At 36.2% G+C, this 19,247-nt stretch overlaps 1 protein-coding gene across 2 annotated transcripts; it reads right to left on the bottom strand.

Moving 5' to 3' along the window:
- Window positions 1-123: 123 nt before the first annotated feature.
- LOC107871848 (L-arabinokinase) lies at window positions 124-16,522 on the bottom strand. Of its 2 annotated transcripts, XM_016718720.2 has the most exons (28): window positions 16,056-16,522; window positions 14,496-14,603; window positions 14,323-14,391; window positions 14,110-14,193; window positions 13,588-13,664; window positions 13,151-13,217; window positions 12,903-12,960; window positions 12,752-12,819; window positions 12,596-12,658; window positions 11,606-11,659; window positions 11,422-11,524; window positions 11,228-11,337; window positions 10,954-11,130; window positions 10,657-10,829; window positions 10,397-10,565; window positions 9,669-9,752; window positions 8,847-8,972; window positions 8,323-8,453; window positions 8,167-8,248; window positions 7,172-7,259; window positions 5,791-5,834; window positions 5,593-5,688; window positions 4,498-4,574; window positions 3,765-3,962; window positions 3,150-3,315; window positions 1,376-1,447; window positions 643-846; window positions 124-376 (listed from the first exon to the last, which is right to left on the bottom strand). In XM_016718720.2, the coding sequence occupies exons 1-28, from the start codon at window positions 16,152-16,154 to the stop codon at window positions 254-256; spliced, it is 2,970 nt and encodes a 989-aa protein (XP_016574206.2). In that variant the 5' UTR covers window positions 16,155-16,522; the 3' UTR covers window positions 124-253. The 2 variants fall into 2 exon arrangements, with proteins under 2 accessions (XP_016574206.2, XP_047268001.1); XM_047412045.1 differs by lacking the exons at window positions 14,110-14,193; window positions 14,323-14,391; window positions 14,496-14,603; window positions 16,056-16,522 and adding an exon at window positions 13,973-13,997.
- Window positions 16,523-19,247: the final 2,725 nt, after the last annotated feature.

Here is a 19,247-nt window from a genome sequence, read left to right as displayed (position 1 = left end):
CCTTTTTAAACATATAAAAGAGAATACTTTGTATTACATCTTCCAAACAAGCAGTTCTGATTAAAACATCACACAAAAAGTTAAATAGAAATTTATCACCAATATTGCATTTTACTGAAGATATAGTGGGAAATTCATATTATATATGTGATGGTCCAGAACACTAAGTTTAACATAGTCAAACTTTCATTGCTAAAAACGAATGAGTAATCTTGAAAATCTAGTCCTGAAAATCTAACAAGTAATGCAGAATTTAGTTCTGCTTGGGAGGGTTGCGACGACGAATTTTTAGATAGCCGAACCTTCCAGCGCCAGGAGATGAACCCTCAAAAAGAATAGGCAAGTATCCTGTTGCAGATTTATACCTGCGCTGTATCTGCACATCCAAAATATTGAAAAAAAATGTCTCATTATTCTGCTAAATCTATATCATACCATCAATAAAATGGTTCCAAAAATATACAGAGTAAAAGCTCATAGTATGAAAATTTATAGAAGGCCTAATAAAGGAGCAAAACATGAAAGTTGTGTTCCTTTTCTGAATTAGGTGAAACAGAAATGGTGATCCAAAATATGAAATAACTTTTGAGTGGACATTCAAATATAAGGAGAAAAGTAGCCGTTAAAAGGGAGGGACATTACCTCGAGAATTTGTTCACTACTCTTAAGCGAATTCCTGCCAATTACACAAACAGTTCCACCAGATCCTCCGCCTGTAATTTTTGCACCATACAATGTCCCTTCTCCAGATTTTGATGCCTTACTGTGCTGCATTTCTTGAACTAGTTGGACGAGCCTATTTGTTCCATCCGAACCTAGTCCACAATCACTGTAACTGTAGTGGCACTGCAAATAAAGTGCAATAGAAAGAAATAAATTTACAATGGACATGTTAGATTCATATAAGAAATCTGAGCTTTTGAGAACCATATTTTCCCCCTTTTTAATTCGAAGAATTATAAAAAAGAGGATACAGGAATTTCTATAAGTAAAACCAAAAAAAAAATTAGTTTCAGAACAAGCATTCTGTATTAGACTCAATTTGTTGGTCCTCTGGCTTATTTGAGGATGGGGGGTTCCCTACAGATTAAGGCTATAAGATTGTTTCCAAGAATAATTTCAAGCAATCCTTCAAAGTAACTAATTGATTAAGAGATTAATCTTTTTTACAGTGAGAAAATGCTGAGCTTTCATGTTCTATTGTGCTTCAAGTTGGTTACTACTACCTTCCTTCAAAGTTGTTTCTTTTTGAAAATACAAGGAGAAAAGCAGTAAAGAAAGCTAACTCAACATGTAATCCCAGTATTGACAGGGGGAAACTGGAATACTAAAAACTTAAAAAGGGAAATACAAATGGGGATATATATCCAGATACCTGATACAGTAACTCTCCAAGAGCGGTCAGTTGATCATCTGAAGTCGCAGATGTTAGCAGCGCTTTAAAGGCCTGTCATCAATATTTCAAAACATCAGTCATATCACATATATTCTGCACATTACACTGAGAAGTAGTCGTTGCAATTTAGCATTAAAATATCATTCTCATTCCATTGCATATGGCAAGTCTCGCAGAAAGTCCACACAATACTGGCAAATTCCTTTGAAAACTTCCATCACTAGGATGACGAAAAAAGGCGAGAGGTCACTTTGTCTAAGCCCTACTGGCAAATTCCTTTGAAAACTTCCATCACTAGGATGATGAAAAAAGGCTCTGTGGGAATTGATTAAGTGTGTCGGCACTACATTTATTAAAATTGAGAACTTCTCTACAGTTGCACAAAAGTGAACCCCAACTGGCCCATTTCACCAGAAAATCCATCCACGAGAAACTAGATTGGTCATTTTATTGCAGATAAGCACATCACCTTTTGCTTAATTCTCACACCCGTTAATTAATTTGAACTAACTTTGCTAGTGACAAAAGCCATCAGGGAGACTGAAATCAGTTTTGTGATAATCTTTTTCGGCCTTCAGCCATTGTTTTGGATATAATCTTATAGGTTCCACCTGAAAAAATAACAGTTTTTGACCTCTACTGCTCCCTTCTTAGAACTGCTAGAAGAGATGCATTAAAACTCTTTTTCATATATAGCTTTTAAATGAAAAAGGATTTATTGTTTTTCACCACTTGCCAACATTATCGGAGAAAGGACAGCTCAGATGCATCTTAGCCTAGACCTAGAGTTTCCCCCCCTCCACATCCCCTGAGTGGTTCTTTGCATATCATTTTCTTCAAAAGGTGTTTCCTCCATTCAATCTTTTCTCCAGTACGCTTCTGGATTCACTATTATTCAGGTCTTCATGACTCCCTTTCAGCGTGTAACTCTTCGGTTTTAATGGTGCCTGACTGTTCTACTATCTTACCTTCAGTCATCAACTTGTCAATAGCATTCACCCTTTTGCTCACACCGTCCATCTTTCCAAAGACCCTTGTGTTCTTATCCTCGTGTTGAAGCCACAAGCATTTGCACCTCTGTATCCTGAATATATCTCTTCAGATTTTGCCTGCTTTCGGGGGGGTGGGGTGGGGCTGAGGGTGGGGGCAGTTCTCCCTGTATAATTTTCTTCCTTGTATATTATTCCAACAGATTTCTGCCTCAAATTTCCCAAAAATATCCAGTTTCTGAAGCCATTCTATATTTTTTATTCTTCGTTCTACCGCAACGTTTTGCTCCATTTTTGAAGTCTTCTTTGACTGACTTCAATTTCTTGCTCCATCTTCTAACGCTGATGTCTAGCTTATGTTCGTTTATATTATGTTTTGGTTGCTTGTTTTTGTAAGTTCCTATCTTTTTCTTTAAGAAATAATAATGGGCGGTTTTTGCATCTCCTATTATGTTTCAGAGGTACAATAACACTTGCAAATTGCAGCGAGGCAAAGTCTAAACCACTCATTACTTCTGTACCCTCAAATATATGAATCAGCTGGACTCCAGACAATGTCCTCGTCCATCAACTATGGGCACAATATAACTAGGACATCATTTCCGTAATCTGTAAGTGTCCTAAGAACGTTCATAAACCAGGACATCACAATCTAAAGACATTCAATTACAAGAACTAAATAAAAACTGGAGTTATGGATATAAAGAAGAAAAAAACTGTTTTAAATATGTCAATTACAAATTGACCACTTCAATAAAACTAACCTTCACACGGAAGTTCTCGTAAATGGGGTGTCTGGCAGCTGCTCTGACCCCATAATTACGTGTTTTGTCGATTGTAGTTACCGAATCGCGGTGGTCAGTGTACTTCCCGACAAACGACTCACCAATTATAGAATCAGGAAGCTTCTTGGCATACATAGCCTCATATCTACAATAGCAATACCATTAATGAATTATACAACCCAAGAGATTGATCCAATTGGAACAGACACAAACAATCCAAGCATCACCAACACATGATGCTCTTATTGTTATTTGCATCAACGATCTATCTTTTATTTTTTCACCATAGTTAAAGAATGAATTAATTCAGTGTGGAGGACAAGGATAACATGTTTTTCTTTTTGACCAAGAAAGGAATTTGAATGGGAGGAGAAAGGGAGTCATGTACGGGCAAAATTGGGCATGACACCACAAATCTAAAAGCTTGTTGACTGCCACAGATGAACAATATTTAGGTGAAAAAGTGAAAACAGCCAATAGTGCAGAAGAAAACAGGAAGAGGAGGAGACAATACATAATGAACTAGTAACAATCAGAATGAAAATGAGAAATGCTCTTCATAATCTTCTAGCACTACCAGTGTCGTGCTTTTACCTATGAGGTGACAGATTGCATAAGTAATCTAATGAAGCTTCAGCTTGGAGTAATTCGACACCACATTCCTCTGAATCATCAGGGTGACTTCCATTGGTTGACAAAGACTCGGATAATAGTGTTGATGCAATAGACTTGACGATCTCTCTTCCCATAAAGGCACCAATCCTCACGGATCCATAATCTGCACCTCCAACACTGTACAGTGGTGGGAAACTCTTAAATCATAGATGGAGAAGGAGAAGAGTGCATATTCAGAACATAAAGTGTGTAACTGGTTTATGTTAAATACATTAAATCAACAAAGCTTAAGAAAGAACTAGTAACTGTCAATACACTTAGTATCAGTGTTTTCTCCTTCCTGTAGTTAGTATTGAAGCAGCATGCAGCCACAGTGAAGATTTGGTTTCTTTCCAACTAATTTTTTATTATGCTTCTTTGACTTGCATTTGGACTGAGAGTCAGTATTACAGCTCATTTTATTTTTCTTTCTTTTCTACTATAATTCTCATATCAGTTTAAGCTAGTGTTTCAATCATCTTTTTTTCCTATTAATGGAGCATGTTCTTTATGCAAGAGATGACTGCAAGAGCTCAAAATAAATCAGCCTCTGCAGAAAAGTGCAACGCATGTAAGTTGCGCATCCATTAATTCAGATTCTTGAGCTGGATAAGTAAGGTCATTTTTCTTCTAAAGATGAAAAACAACCTACAGAAAATATTAAAACTGATACCTGTGCCTTATTCCTGAATCAATCCCCCATACTCTTATATGACCAGGGATATCCACTAGACCTAGCACCTCGGCAGGCTGCAATAACAGGGAACCAATCTGAGTTATTCATTAAACATCAATTCAGTAAGGTGTGTGATAAAAAGGTACCCTTAAAGCTTAAAGGCAAGTTCTACAAAGTGGCAGTCCGTCCGGCTATGCTGTATGGTGCGGAGTGTTGGCAAAAATTGAAGGTAGCGAAAATGAGAATGTTGCGTAGGATATGTGGACTTACTAGAGGAGATAAGATTTAGGAATGAGATTATTCGGGAGAAGGTGGGAGTGGCTTCGGTGGAGGACAAGATGCGGGAAGGAAGGCTGAGATGGTTTGAGCATGTGATGAGGAGGGGCACGGATGCCCCAATGCGTAGGTGCGAGCGGCTAGCTTTGGATGGTGTCAGGAGAGGTAGAGGTAGGCCGAAGAAGTACTGGAGAGAAGTGATTCGACAGGACATGGAGCTGTTACAGTTGTCTGAGGAAATGACCCTAGATAGGAAGGTGTGGAGGTCGCGAATAAGGGTAGAAGGCTAGTGCGTGGGTGGGTTGTAACTAGTAGTTAGGGAGCTCCGATGTAGCCGGGTTAGTAAGCCTACGACTGGGTACATTGGTTGGAGCCACTAGTGTATGCTACTACTAGGGGCGCCCTTTTCTCCTTTTCTCCTCCTTTCCCTTTTCTTATTTCTTATTTCCTGTTTTTTTTAATTTTTGTATTGCTCTTTTTCATGGCTCGCTTAGCTCTACTACTATTATTTCTCATTTCTTATTTCGTTTATGCCACCCATTCCGTGTCATATATTACTATGACCTTGTTGACTATTCATTAGCTTGAGCCGGGGATCTATCAGAAACAGCCTCTCTACCTCTTCGGAAGTAGCGGTATGGACTGCGTACATTTTACTCTCCCCAGACCCCACTTGGTGGGAATACACCGGGTTTGTTGTTGCTTTTGTTGTATCAATTCAGTAGGAGACCCCACTTGGTGGGAATACACCGGGTTTGTTGTTGCTTTTGTTGTATCAATTCAGTAAGAAAAAAAAATCAATTATTCGGCCGGTACCTGACAAACCATCGCAAGAAGTTTGTTGGATTCACCACATGCAGAAGTCATCTGATCCATTACACCACATGGCGCTCCAACTACATGATTTTCTACCTATCATCAAAATATTAACAAATCAGGTGCTGCACACTACTATTGAACGTCAAACAATTGGAAGATAACAATCACCGATTGTAAGCCCTAGAGAACTAATACCTTTTGGCACAGTATTGCAAGCTCCCTTGGGCTAATATTCAACCCTGGAAAGTAAGAATGCAAGATTATGTTGCAATATCAAGAACCCATTCAAATTGCTATGGATCAGTTATGCGGAGAGCTTGTACATCGTTGGACCAAAGAAAACTGTAATGTCTTTTTTGTAGAGGAAACCTTAACAAAGCATGCAAAAAGAAAAAACTGATATGGAACTAGTCACACCTTTTCCTAATGAGAGCTTTTTCCCTGGTTATATTGTGGGGGTGGTCGTCTAGATAGATAATATCCTTTACCAAACTCATGATATTTTTTCTTGAAAATAGGAAGGCAACATCACATTAATCTTAAGGGGACATACAAGAATTAACTAATTTTCTTTCTCAGGTTGTTTGGATTTTCATGTCCAAGTTCATGATTCTGTATGTTTCTTCTCAACAGTTGCTTCATCCGTTCTTTATACTACAAGGACCATTATTGTATTTGTAATTACTTCCAACTTTCTCTTCTCTTCGTTCCTCTTTCGTGTTAACTTATATTGATAACAATACCTTTTGGCCAAGAAAAATCTAAAAGGCTATAACTACAGAATGAATTTAAGGCAAATTAAAGAAACAAGGAATTAAGGAAATTAGTCACTCAGAATCAAGCATACGGAAAGATAGTTTGGAGAAACATCATCAGCATAAACATGTCACTGCTGTGAGGAATAGAAAGGGTATAAAGAACTAAGATAAGGCATGAAACAAATCTCTTCTTCTACGGAAAGATAGTTTGGAGAAACATCATCAGCATCTCTTGTCATTTTATATGTACAATTGTGCACTTACAATGTATACTGCTTTTGTCTTTGTCCAGTGTGAGACATCTTAGCATACACAATGTTGTCAAACTATTTACAAGTAGGTAAAGTGCATTGATTGCTCTTAGTTTTTCAGAAGCATTTTTTATGCACTAGATTTTTACCCCCGGTAGATGTCAACAAGGCTTCATGCATGCTTTCATGCTTCAAACAGAAATCTATTAGCAGGCTGTCAGCAACAATGTGTGTATAATCATGTCATTTTATAATCCAGTTCTTGGAGATCCCCCTCCCCTCTCCCTGTTGTCAGTTTCCTCCTATTTTACTTTCATTTTCATGTTGTGCACTTAAAGCAATGGAGGAGTAGGTGAGTGGGATGGGGGTGTCAATAAATGTATCTACACTAGTTAGCTACACAGAGAAGTCAAATTGCTTAGAGACCGTCCATGTGTGTTCACACGCTCTTACCTAGTACAAGTTAGCATTGTTATGGTCTACTTTATATGTTCCTTCTTGACAAAAATGTACATCTCTCATTATAAAATGTGCATAGTTATATAAATTAAATGGAAAGAGCACTACCATGAGAAGCAGCAATTGCAGACATGCTAGCAACCTCCACAGATGCAGAGGATGACACACCTTTTCCTTCTGGGACAGCAGAAGAAACCTGCAAGTTCAATAAAGGAGCGTCATCATAGATTAATTAAACTTTGCTTGTTCAATTGTGGGCAATTTGAGAACTCCAAACTTGATAATAGAAAGACATCAATTGCTAAACCATAAATATAAAGAGAATCTCAAAGACCGCCCCTCAGCTTTCACTTCATAATACTAACCTCCCTTGTGGTTAATGATATTACACTTATCTTCCTTCTTTAGATTTCTCTGTAAAAGTATAGGGAGATGTTCATTAGAAAACCATATATTTTGTAGGTTTTTTACTTTTTTGGTATACCCCTTGTAATTTGTATACGGGCTTTTGCCCAAATTTTGAATGAAAGCTTTATTATGTTATCTAAAAAAAGGTAGTCACCATTATCCGTGTAAAGGGGAATGAAACAGAACAAATTACCTTTATTAGTAGCTAGGCTGGTCTACCAACCTCTGGAACTGCCAAAACTACTCTGCTAATCCAATGATCATAGAGGCAAGCACCATCAGAGGGTTTGACAGGTCAGAAGTAAATATTGTGTTTAACCGTGAGATCTATGACATTCGTGAGTGGATATTATGGCGTGGTATAATATTTAGCTACCAGAAAGTTCAACAAGACAAAGCTAATACTAGGATAAAATTATGTTCACATTAAATGGAGACTAGTGTACGTAAGCAGCTCATACCACAAGGATGTTAAGGGAGATGTTACTTGTTGTAACGAAATCTTAGCAACAATCAAACTAACGTTATGCTGCTAAAAGGAATACATGGAGTAAACCAACGGAAATAGATTGTATCACCATTCCATGGCAGTGCATAGAAGAGAAACGTAAAACTGTCACCTGTAATTTCAGTTATTCAAGTAATAGGTATATAGACAGAACAGAAGAAAGCAATGCCAATGGAGTTGGACTGACCAGCAAACTGATACTATTCTCAAAGTGTATGCGAAGCTCTTTCATCAAAACTAGAACTGTGCCAGCAACATATGCAGCCCATCTAAAATTAGACTGAAGTTAGCATAACATAAAGATAGATATTCAAGGAAAATGCAGAACAGAAGAATGATAAACCTTTGGGAAGGATCTCGGGCAAAATACTGCCTTGCTTTCTCATAAGTTATGGGCTCATCCCCTTCCAGGAAGTCTGATAAATCCATGTCAAATGTTGGACCACGGTTGCTCAGTTCTGAACCATATGACACCTATTGTGGCACAAATTGGTAAAGTTTCAAAAGAATGCTCATGATTGCAATCCAAATAGCTAGACCATTGCAATTGTTCAGAGTTCTGATGCCGAGAACTTGAACAGCTAATTTGGTACCCACATAGAAACAGACCAAAACAATCACTTCTGACAAATCTGTATCACATTTCAAAAAGAGAGACGTAATTTCTTCACATGTGTCTGTAAGTGTGAGAGATTCTAGTACACCCCAAAATTGCACATACAACTTAGTCCCTTTAATTGAAGTTAAAATTGATGAGAACAGCCAACTGCACCGAGTAATCAGCTCCAACCAGCCAACTGCACCGAGTAATCAGCTCCAACACAAATCATATACTTTAAATAAGTAACTATAGTGAGAAATTCATACAATTTGAAGCACAGGGGTGGGGCCTTGTCCTTTGTCCTGCTGCCGAGCCAGAGCATGCTTCCAAAGCCTCTGTTTGCTGGGGTGAATCTTTTGAACAGCAGCATGACAGGCTTCTCTAATTGGCATCTGCAGGAACAACATTAAGTGAACAACATAAACATTGGTCTTTAAACTTCACTGGACTTCCCTTAACCATTCAACAAGCCTTTTCAGCAAGCTTACATGTCAAGTAAAAGCAAATAACATAACGAGATAACAATCAATAGACAACACGGAGGCAAACAGAGAAAATTGGAATGTCTCAGTTGTAAAGTAACAAGGTCGAAGAAGTCAAGAAATTGAGGTTTATTTGTACAATTAACAAATTTTTATTATGACAACAGCCAGATGCATAGTGCATAGATGGCAGTATACTATTCTGGCATGTGATTATGCAAAGAAATTGTTAAATGTCATATAAGACTGAAAAGATAAAAGTAATGATACTGAAATAAGAAGTCCTACTACTTCAAATGGCGCAATGTGACTAACATATAAAAAGTTGGTTTTAAATTATATTCAGAATGCAAAAAGGGCATTCACAGAGAAACTAAGTGGTCAATGAAATAGCAACCATATACAAATCCAAAGCTGAATTAGACAACCTTAGAGAAATGTTAGCTCAAACTACATGCTTGACTCATTTCTGAGACCATGCTATAGATAGAGAAGCTAAGAACTTGAATATCCATCAGACAAGTTTGGGGTGTCTTGAGACCACTGTTGGTGTAACAAACAAGCATAGGCATCACACAAAGATTTAAAAGAAGTAATGTAGAATACCTGTAAAACAAGGCTTCCAGAATAGTCAGCAATTCCACCCATGACATCTAGCCTTCCAGGTGCTCTTGCCACAAAAATGTCCTCCTATATATAGAAAGTTTAGGCGAGTAAGCCACAGACAACGGAAGTATTCAACAAGATTAGGAAAGTCACCTTTAAATATTAAAAAGAAATTAAAGGAACAGTGACAGGAGGAAACACTCTATATCATGGACATGCTTCGTGTTCACAAGAAGACCCTCTCTCCCCATAAATAGGTTTTGAGACAAACTTCGAGATTGCAGAGATGAAGCAACTTTAGTGGACCAAGGATGCATCAGAATAAAAAGAGTGTTAATGACACTACACCCAATACATTAGCTCATTCATTCTCCAAAATAACGGGAATGAAACATGATACCTAAAATAAAATCATTTTCCACTTCCAGATGTAGCTAAAAAAAGATTATACCATCATTGTCCGTTACACAAAGTCTTTTCCATCAAAAACAGACCATCTTATGTTTTAGTTAGAGATAACATCTGTTAGTACTATCTTGTTAGTTTAGAGGCAAAATAATACTACTTCCATGAGTTCTGAGTTTGAATTCACCATTTCTTAAACCCACCCACCCAAAAAAAAAAAAGAAAAAAAAAATTGTGAAGGGAGAGAGGCTAGGGTGACATGTTGCAGGGTTAGTCAACCAAATAAAATTACATAAGAGAGTTTGGCATGAAATGAAGAAGACCTCCCAATTGAAGAGACCAGCCGCAGCTTTCCTCTCCCTAATGGTGTGCTTTCCTGTTTTTGTTGGGGAATCAACCAAGGCATCTAGTCCTGCCAAGCTCTTCAAGAAACTCAAGGTATCTGACAGGCCAAGGCAGTCTCCATGGAGAATTTCAAAGTCTTGAGGATATCTAAGGGAAGAAAATCAAAAACATTAACCCCTATTAACACTTCACAATTATTCTGTTAAATGCTGAACAAACGGGATGCAAGAAGAATTACAAGTCTGTTAAAGAGTTGTTTTCAGCTGTTGCAGCAGTAGGTGATCCTGTACGAAGACCAAGTTCACTTTCTGCATTTGCATACCAATCTGGAATACAGAGATCTCTTCCGGGAACTCTTTGCAACTGATATCCTAGAACTATGGCATCACGCAGTCTCCTTGGCCCACTCAGCTAAAAGTCATATAATAGAAAATCTTAGTATATAACTGCGTACAAATTTATTAGTCTAGCTCATGGATAATTCTAATCAAAATACACAAAATGAAGAATAATTTTATTAGTAAACAAAACTTACCTTGTCTAGTGTATAGTTTTTACCATAAGCTGTATCCTGTAAAATGCGAGCTGCAACTTCCCCACCATTAATTCCTCCTTCATAGCATGGATTCAGAGTTATTGCACGTTCAAGGTAAGGTCTCCAATGTCCAGTAAGTAAATCCCTTCTGATCATCTCAACACCGCCTTGATAGTACTAATTAAAATTATAGACTTAATTACATTATCTTTACAAAACCTTGAAGTAATAAAGAAAATAACTAAGGAAAGAAGCTTCTGCCGGTATACTTTACCTCCAGCATATTTCTGAGAAATGGTTCTTCATTAAAGTAGTCTCTCCGCACAAACACAAATGGTAACTTGTAAGCCAGGGCCTCACTGACAGTACCATATCCAATTTTTCCTGGAACAGAAGAATATTCAGAAGGATTTATTGGAACAGCTAAATTTTCTACCGGGCATTCCAGTGAGACAACATGCAACTAACCTAGCATGCAGTCTGATGCTGCCATTAGATCCGGGGTATATGCATCTTTTGCAAGCTTTAAAAAATTCAGAGGTAGCTGCTGGCTCTCAGAGGCACCACAAACCTGAATTCAGACAGGAAAGATGTTAAATTTAATCATGTAAGGAAATAATGTATGTGCTTAAAAGTTCAAGAGATCATATACCAGACATAACCAACCAGTTGGCAAGTATTCCTCCTTCAACTTCCAACCAGCAGGCTGCAGATGAATATAGGAGCATCATTCTAGTACTGATATGTTAATTATTGGATATTTCTATTAGTGAGAAGAAGATGCGTAAGACAATATCGGAACGTCAAAATTGATGAACCCTCTGTCCTGGATGTCTTTCCTTTCATTCTCACTTTTGAGATGCCAAAATAAGATCTCTTTTACTCCAAAACTACCCTTTTTAACGTGAATGGTAATGAATCTGAAAAACAATGGAAAAATAAATTCCCACAATTTATACAACACTGTTTCTTTTTTGGGATATATCTTGAGTTATTTGATACCATTGCACTAATTATATCATTTTATACAACATACACAACAACTCAAGTACAATTAACTAACCAAATAAATAATTAATATTACTTTTCCTAGATCAAATTAACTTTTTAACAATTGTTTTAATTTTCTTCCATTACTACTTCTAATACACTAGTCTAAAACTAGTTGAACGCTAAATGGGAAAGAGGGGGTTAATTTCATTCACAAGTTATTTATTATGTTTCATGCCTGTCTGTCAACCTGAAAATGTTTTAGGATCATCTTGTGATTGTCAACTCTACTCGTTTTTTGTGCTTCTTTTTTTTCCTGTGGAACTGGTTTAATGGTAATATTGATCAACTACTCTTTGTTTGCCATTTCAGACTATATTACCAATTTTTCAAATTTGCAATCAATATCACTTACTATAAAGCACCAAGACCATGGACTGAACCAAAAATGGTTGAACCACTCTTCAATATGAAAATTTAAATTAAACACGAGAGTACAACTGACTAAGGGCCAAAAAACAGGAACATGGTGATGAGAATCTTGGCAAATTGTCAAGCAAGAAGGGGAAACAAAGCTAGCAACTAAATTCAGTCTGCAGCCAAAGTTTCTTGACAAGTTTTAATGCTGTTGATATATTTACCGTAGACTCACCTGTCCACCAAAATTAAGAATAACAATCTTCACATCCTCCCCAATTCCAAGTTCTTTCCGCACCTACAATAGTGACAATAAACTAACATCTTTAGATACACGTTCTTAAAACTATTCTAGCTCTTTCAATTAAAGACTGAACGTTATGTTACTGACCTCTGTACGGGACTTGTGCAGTCTCCTTACAACCAATGGCACATCAATTATATCACGAAAAGCAGGCACTGCAGTAATTAAGCAATTGACCTATAGTTGATGAAGAACAGGAAAACAAATAAACATTTTGGTACGTGGCACACCAACATACTTGGACAGTATCCTGGCAGTCGAATAAGAAATTCACAAAGAGAATAGTCTTCTGCAATCTGCATTAAACATAAAGACCAAAAGAAGAGATATTAAGATTTTGGAAGAATATAATTAAACTTGGTCAAGGTTCACATCTCACAATTAATCACCAACCATGATAAAGTTAATAGTGGGGGAGTTATCATAACGCATTATCAAGCTAAAAAATGAACAGTAGCAGGATATGGTTAAGCTCTTAGATCTCACCTGCCACACTATTGACCTATGATTATTTCCAGCTGCCATTACATACTCCGCGTAGATGAAATCCCAGCTACACAGGAAAAATAATGGCAGGTATATAAGGTCTATTTATTTAACCTTGATCTACTGACGAATATAGTGACAACCAACAACGGACATAGTCAATCAATTGCCAGGAATCATCTTAAATAATAGCATGATGTTATGCAACAGCCTAAAAAGATTAATCAATGATATAAATTAGTTTTCACGACTTGAAAGGATCGGGGATATAATCTGGCGTCCCATTCTAAACCTCAAATCAAAGAAGAATGCAGCGTATTTCACTTGAGCTTTATTTACCTGAACAATGTTCTATATCATTACACTCCCATTTCACTCCAAAAAAAAGAAAGAAGAAAAGGAAGTTATGAAGTAAAAAGGGAGTTAGACATGAAAACCTGAAGTTGGTGATACAAACAGAAGGAATTCCAGCATCTGCTGCTGCCCTGCAAGCAACTGGAACAACATCTGATACCTGTTTCATAGATACAAAAATCATGTAGTTCCTCCAAATCCCATGGAGAGATGTAACGAGGAAAGGCAAAATCAATTTGCGGAAATAAGAGAAAAAAAATCCGCCTTCTTAATTGCCGGTTTAACTATGAACAAGCATATTTATAGTGGTAACACAGAGAGGAGTGGACAAAGGTATAGTGCTAAGACAATGTCGTAATATCTCCTGAAAGAAATGATATCTTCCTACATAATTATTCTACAAAACAGCGATCGCGTCACAGAAGTAGTGCTAAGACAAAATCATTATGACCAAAAGAAAAACAATACCTTTATACGTTCATATTCAATTCACTCTTACTTTCCCAGATCTATTTAACACCAGTGACTAGTAACAAGAGTTAAAAGAAGACCATTAAAGTACTTTTGGTTTGTCCTTGATAAAACAAGATAAGCAACTCTTTTACCACAAAATCTGCCTTGACGGATTTCAGCCACTCCACTTCTGTTGCCAAAATAGATGCACGTGGAACAACAGCAGTCTCAGAATACTGAAGCAAAAAAGTTACACATACAATGATTAAAACAGTCAAGCATAATATCCCATCTAGCAATATAACAAAGAAAAACTACAATGGAATTATAATTTTCACAAAAATGGCCTTAGGCAGCGGGTATACCTTCTCTAGTGAGGCAAGACGATCCACTGTCAATGCATCAGCTTGAACTGCTCCACAATCTAACAACACCTGCAAAGTGTTATATAATGTTAAAAAATAGTTAAAAAAAGATAGAACACATTAAAAAATTAAATTAGGAATTCTTCATCAAGGGATCATGACAATAAACAGACCTTGCGAAGAAAAAGTCGAGGAGATTGAATCTCAGATGTAAAGACAAAGTCAGGTGCACCAGTGACGACATGAACATCATGCCCAGCTAGGATGAGATTTCTAGCGACCTAACCAGCAGAAAAATTGCATTCATTGGGATAGAGATAATTTCCATAATGCACGACAGTGGATCAAGATTTAAACCAGAATTAACAAGCAGGGCAATTGTACGATCTTCTAATGCTATAATAGTATGCAGAATTACATTATGCAATTATCACACTTGAAGGACCATGACATATATAGAACACCACAACAATTGGGAAATTGGTCTACTACATTCGTTTACCTACATTCATTTACAACTAAGTTAGGATAAGTAGGTTTCTGCACTTTAACAATGCCTTTAATTGTATAAAACTTGCTTGTCCTAATTAAACAATTGCACCATTCCCAATTTCCCCTTTCCAATATTTTGGTACTTCAGTAATAAGCTCATTGAAGTTAAAACCAGAAATATACATATTTTTTTGTTTTGGCTAACACTACAATCAAATGAAAGTCACTAATCAAGACAAGTTCTTTTCTTTCACCTCCACCTTTCTGGTTCACTTTCCTACCTCAGTAACTAAGTAGATAATCAAACAAGCGAAAACACATGCGGAATGGTTCTTTCTCGGGAATAAACTCAATTCTGTGATCAGAGAAAGCAACAAGATTAAGAAACACCCAACTGACCAATTACACAACCATTCTAGAAACAAAGAATCGCCCAAAACAAAGATATGAGTCAACAATCAAGATTCAAGACCACCTCCACCTATCTAGTTCACCTACCTATCCCAGTCAATCATCAAAGTAATGAAATCACATGCAAGTGGTTGTTTATTGGTCCAAATAAAGATCATAAAGAACTTCAATTATGCCCCTTGATCAGAAAACAAATGGAACTTCAAAGAAAATTCATTATCAGAGAAAGCAATAAGGATCAAGAACAACCCAATTACCAATTACAGAACTATTTCATTTCAGACACAAAGAGTTACCCCAAAACAAAGAAGAGGGCGTTCTCAAGATTACATTTTTAGACATAAGACCAGTTCTTTTTCCGCCTCCACCCATCTGGTTCACCTAACTATCTCAGTCAAAAATCAAAGTAATGAAATCACATGCAAATGGCTGTTTCTCTGGTCCCAATAAGATTGTAAAGACCTCCAATTCTGCCCCTTTATCAGAAAAAAAGGGAACTACAAAGAAAATTCATTATCAGAAAAGCAACAAGATCAAGAACAACCCAACTAACCAATTACAGAACAATTCCAGAAACAAAGAGAATAGTCAACAATCAAGACCAGTTCTTTTGTCCATCTCCACCTTTCTGGTTCACCATCCAATTTCAACAAACTAAGTAGATGATCTAAGTAATAAAATCACATGCAATGCAAAAGGTTGTTTCTTGAGTCCCAAATTATCAACTAGAGACCCATTTCAGAAACAAAGAGTCACCCCAAAACAAAGAAGAAGGAATTCTCAAGATTACATTTTTGACTAAAGAGATAACAAAAAAGAAGAAAAGGGACCTCAACAACTCGAGTGGCATGTCCAAAGCCATGCCCAGTTACATAGTAAGCAAATACAAGAGGGCGTTTCTTGGACTCCTCAACACTTGCAGTTCCCATTTTCTTGATTTTCTCTTCAAATTCTTCAACCCAGAAATAAAAAAGAAACAACTACTTAAGTTTTCTTTCACACGGAACAAACAATAGTGGGTACAAACAACATTACTCCACTCCTCTCTATAGGGTCTTTCACTATAGTAATAGTGGGGTACAACAAGAATAGTTGTTGGGGTGTGTGAAATTGGTGAATTTGACATCAGCTGACGCTCTCAGCCTTATCCGTGTTAGTTATTAATGAGTCATAAAATCCGTTTGAATAACTCCAAGTATTATGGGATTTGTTTGTACCATATGAAAAGGGAAAAGTTCAGTACTTTTGATTTGGAATAGGATCAATTGATACCGAAAATGATTCCATTATTTTAAAATAGATAAAGAGTAGTGGTTTAGCTAAATGTCATTTTATATAATCACTTTTCTTATAATTAGATAGTTTACTATGCAACTTGTAAGTAACATTTGATGATACAAATGGCAAGCATCTCATCATGAGACACATGGCATGCATGTAAAAAAGTTATCTTATTATGATTTGAAGTATAATACGTGTCGTGTTACACTAATACGTATTACAATATTTGATATGCAGTATAATATGTATCGTGCCTTGATTCAATTTAATATTTACCTTTCTTTACAAATAGCTCATTATGACTTTTCTATATGTACATCAAGTTCAAAAGAAATAATATCTCCTTTCTCTTTTTTTCCAACATCTTTTGTTATAATAGTTATCTTATAATTTTATTATTCTATAACATTATTAGCATTTTTTAATTTTCACAAATCAAGTTTCAATTTCTACCGTCCACAAAAGTATGGTTATCTCTTACTATATTTTCCTTCTTCCTAATATCTCATTGGTAAATTCATCACATAGGGAACTGGTTGTGGCTCCAAAAATAATATTGTCCACATAAACTAATACAATTAATAGATTTCTTTCCTTGGCCTTTAAGAAGAGAGTTTTGTCAATTTTTCCTCTTTTAAATTCATTATTCAGAAAAAACTTTAATAATCTCTTATATCAAACTCTGGGAGCTTGCTTTAATTATGGAATGCGTTATCTAATTTAAACACATTTAGAGAATAGTAAACATATTCTAAACTAGGAGGTTGTTTCATATATACTTCATTTAGTATCCGTTTAGAAAAGCACTCTTCACTTTCATCTGGTACAATTTGAACTCCACATATGAAGCAAAGGCAATGAATTTTCTGATTGCATCTATTCTAGCAACGAGTGTAAAGGTCTCATCATAGTCTATCCCCTCCTCTTGATTGTGGCCCTGCACTATAAGTTTTGCCTTATTTTTTATAGTTTTTTTATTCATTAACTTTGTTCCTGTAAACCCACCTAATCCCAATACAATTCTATCAACAGGCTTAGAGTCTAGGTACCACATCTTACTCCTTTTGAATTGATAAAGTTCTTATTGCATGGTATTATCCAATTGAGACAAAAATACTGAGAAGGTATACAGGTTTTTAGCTTAATTTCATCCCTGAATCTAAGGGATAAAGAAAATTATCCAAAGGATGAAAGGTCTTATGTTTCTAGCTTGATTATTGCTTGGGAGGTTGTGATTGATAGATATTATATCCCTGTAATATATCTGAGGAGATTTTTGTTCTCCAAAGATTGAACCTGGGTTTGGATCATGTTGTGAGGCTTGAGGGGAACCAGGTTCCTGAGCATCTGCAACATCACTTGTACCTTCTTTCAACCCTTCCTTGCTAATTGAATCTCTTTGAATTTGAAAAAGTTTTTCAGGTTCTGTATCATCTTAAACAAGTCCTTTACTTGAGTCTCCAGATTTATCAAAGATCACATGCATATTTTCTTTCACACACTAAGTTCTCTTGATGAAAATTCTGTAAGCTTTGTTATTTGAGGAGTATCCTACAAAAATTTCTTTATCACTCTTTGGATCGAACTTTTCAAAATCATTTTTCCCATTAATCAACACAAAATACTTACATGCAAAGTCTTTGAGATAACTTAGTATTGGTTTTTTTTGTTCAATAGCTTATTTGGAGTCTTCTCAAGTATAGATCTGATAAGACATCGATTGATCACATACCAGGTGGTGTTGACAGCTTTTACCCCAAAACTTTTTGCAATTCCAACATCAATCAATATGATTTAAGCAATATCTAGCAAGGTCATAGTTTTTCTTTCACCAACACAATTCTATTGAGGTGTTTTTGAAGCAGAGAAGTTATGGTTGATTCAAACCCATCATAGAATTCATTAAACTTAGCATTTTCAAAGTTTATTTTATGGTCTGACCTGATTTCAATAATTTTTTCATTTAATTTCATTTGAATCTATTTAGAAAAAGTTGCAGAAACTGGAAATGTTTCATCCTTGGACCTCAAGAACACGGTCCAAGTGAACCTGAAGTAATTATCGACCACTAGAATTTATCTTTTTCCTCCTCTATCGTAATCTTGATAGATCCACACAGGTCCATATTAAGAAGCTCCGGAGGTCGTGTTATACTCACTTGTTTCTTTGGCTTGAATGAGGATCTGATTTGCTTTTCTTGGTTTGTTTTTCTTTTACACAAGCATCACTCACTTCATTAGCAATAAACTTTAAATTGGGCATGCCCATAACTATGTTCGTGGACACCAATTTGTTGAGAAAAGAAGATCTAACATGTCCAAATCTTCTATGCCATATTTTGTAGCATCATCCTAAGTACTAAGACAAGTGAGATCTTTAGCATAAGAAGATCCCAAGTCGGTTACATACATATTTTTGCTCTTTCATGCTGTGAGAATTGTTTCATCATTTTTAAGACTCGTAACTTTACATTTTCCTGACATGAACTTCACTTTATTTTCTTTATCACAAATCTAAGAGACACTAAGCAAGTTGTATTTGAGACTATCGAGATAGTACACGTATTTAATTGCATAGTTGAGATTCTTGTCAATACTTTTAACACTAAGAATGTATCCTTTCTTTCCAACACCAAAGGAGACACTCACTTCTTCATGGGCTTTGAGTGAGAGAAAATCCTCAATTCTTTTAGTCATGTGCTTGGAACAACCAGTATTTATATATCAGAGGTGACTTCTCTC

The sequence above is a fragment of the Capsicum annuum genome, chromosome 1, assembly GCF_002878395.1.
Source record: "Capsicum annuum cultivar UCD-10X-F1 chromosome 1, UCD10Xv1.1, whole genome shotgun sequence".
Taxonomy (NCBI): Eukaryota; Viridiplantae; Streptophyta; class Magnoliopsida; order Solanales; family Solanaceae; genus Capsicum; species Capsicum annuum.
Note: the sequence above shows the minus strand (reverse complement) of the source record. Positions and strands in the feature narration are given on the sequence as shown.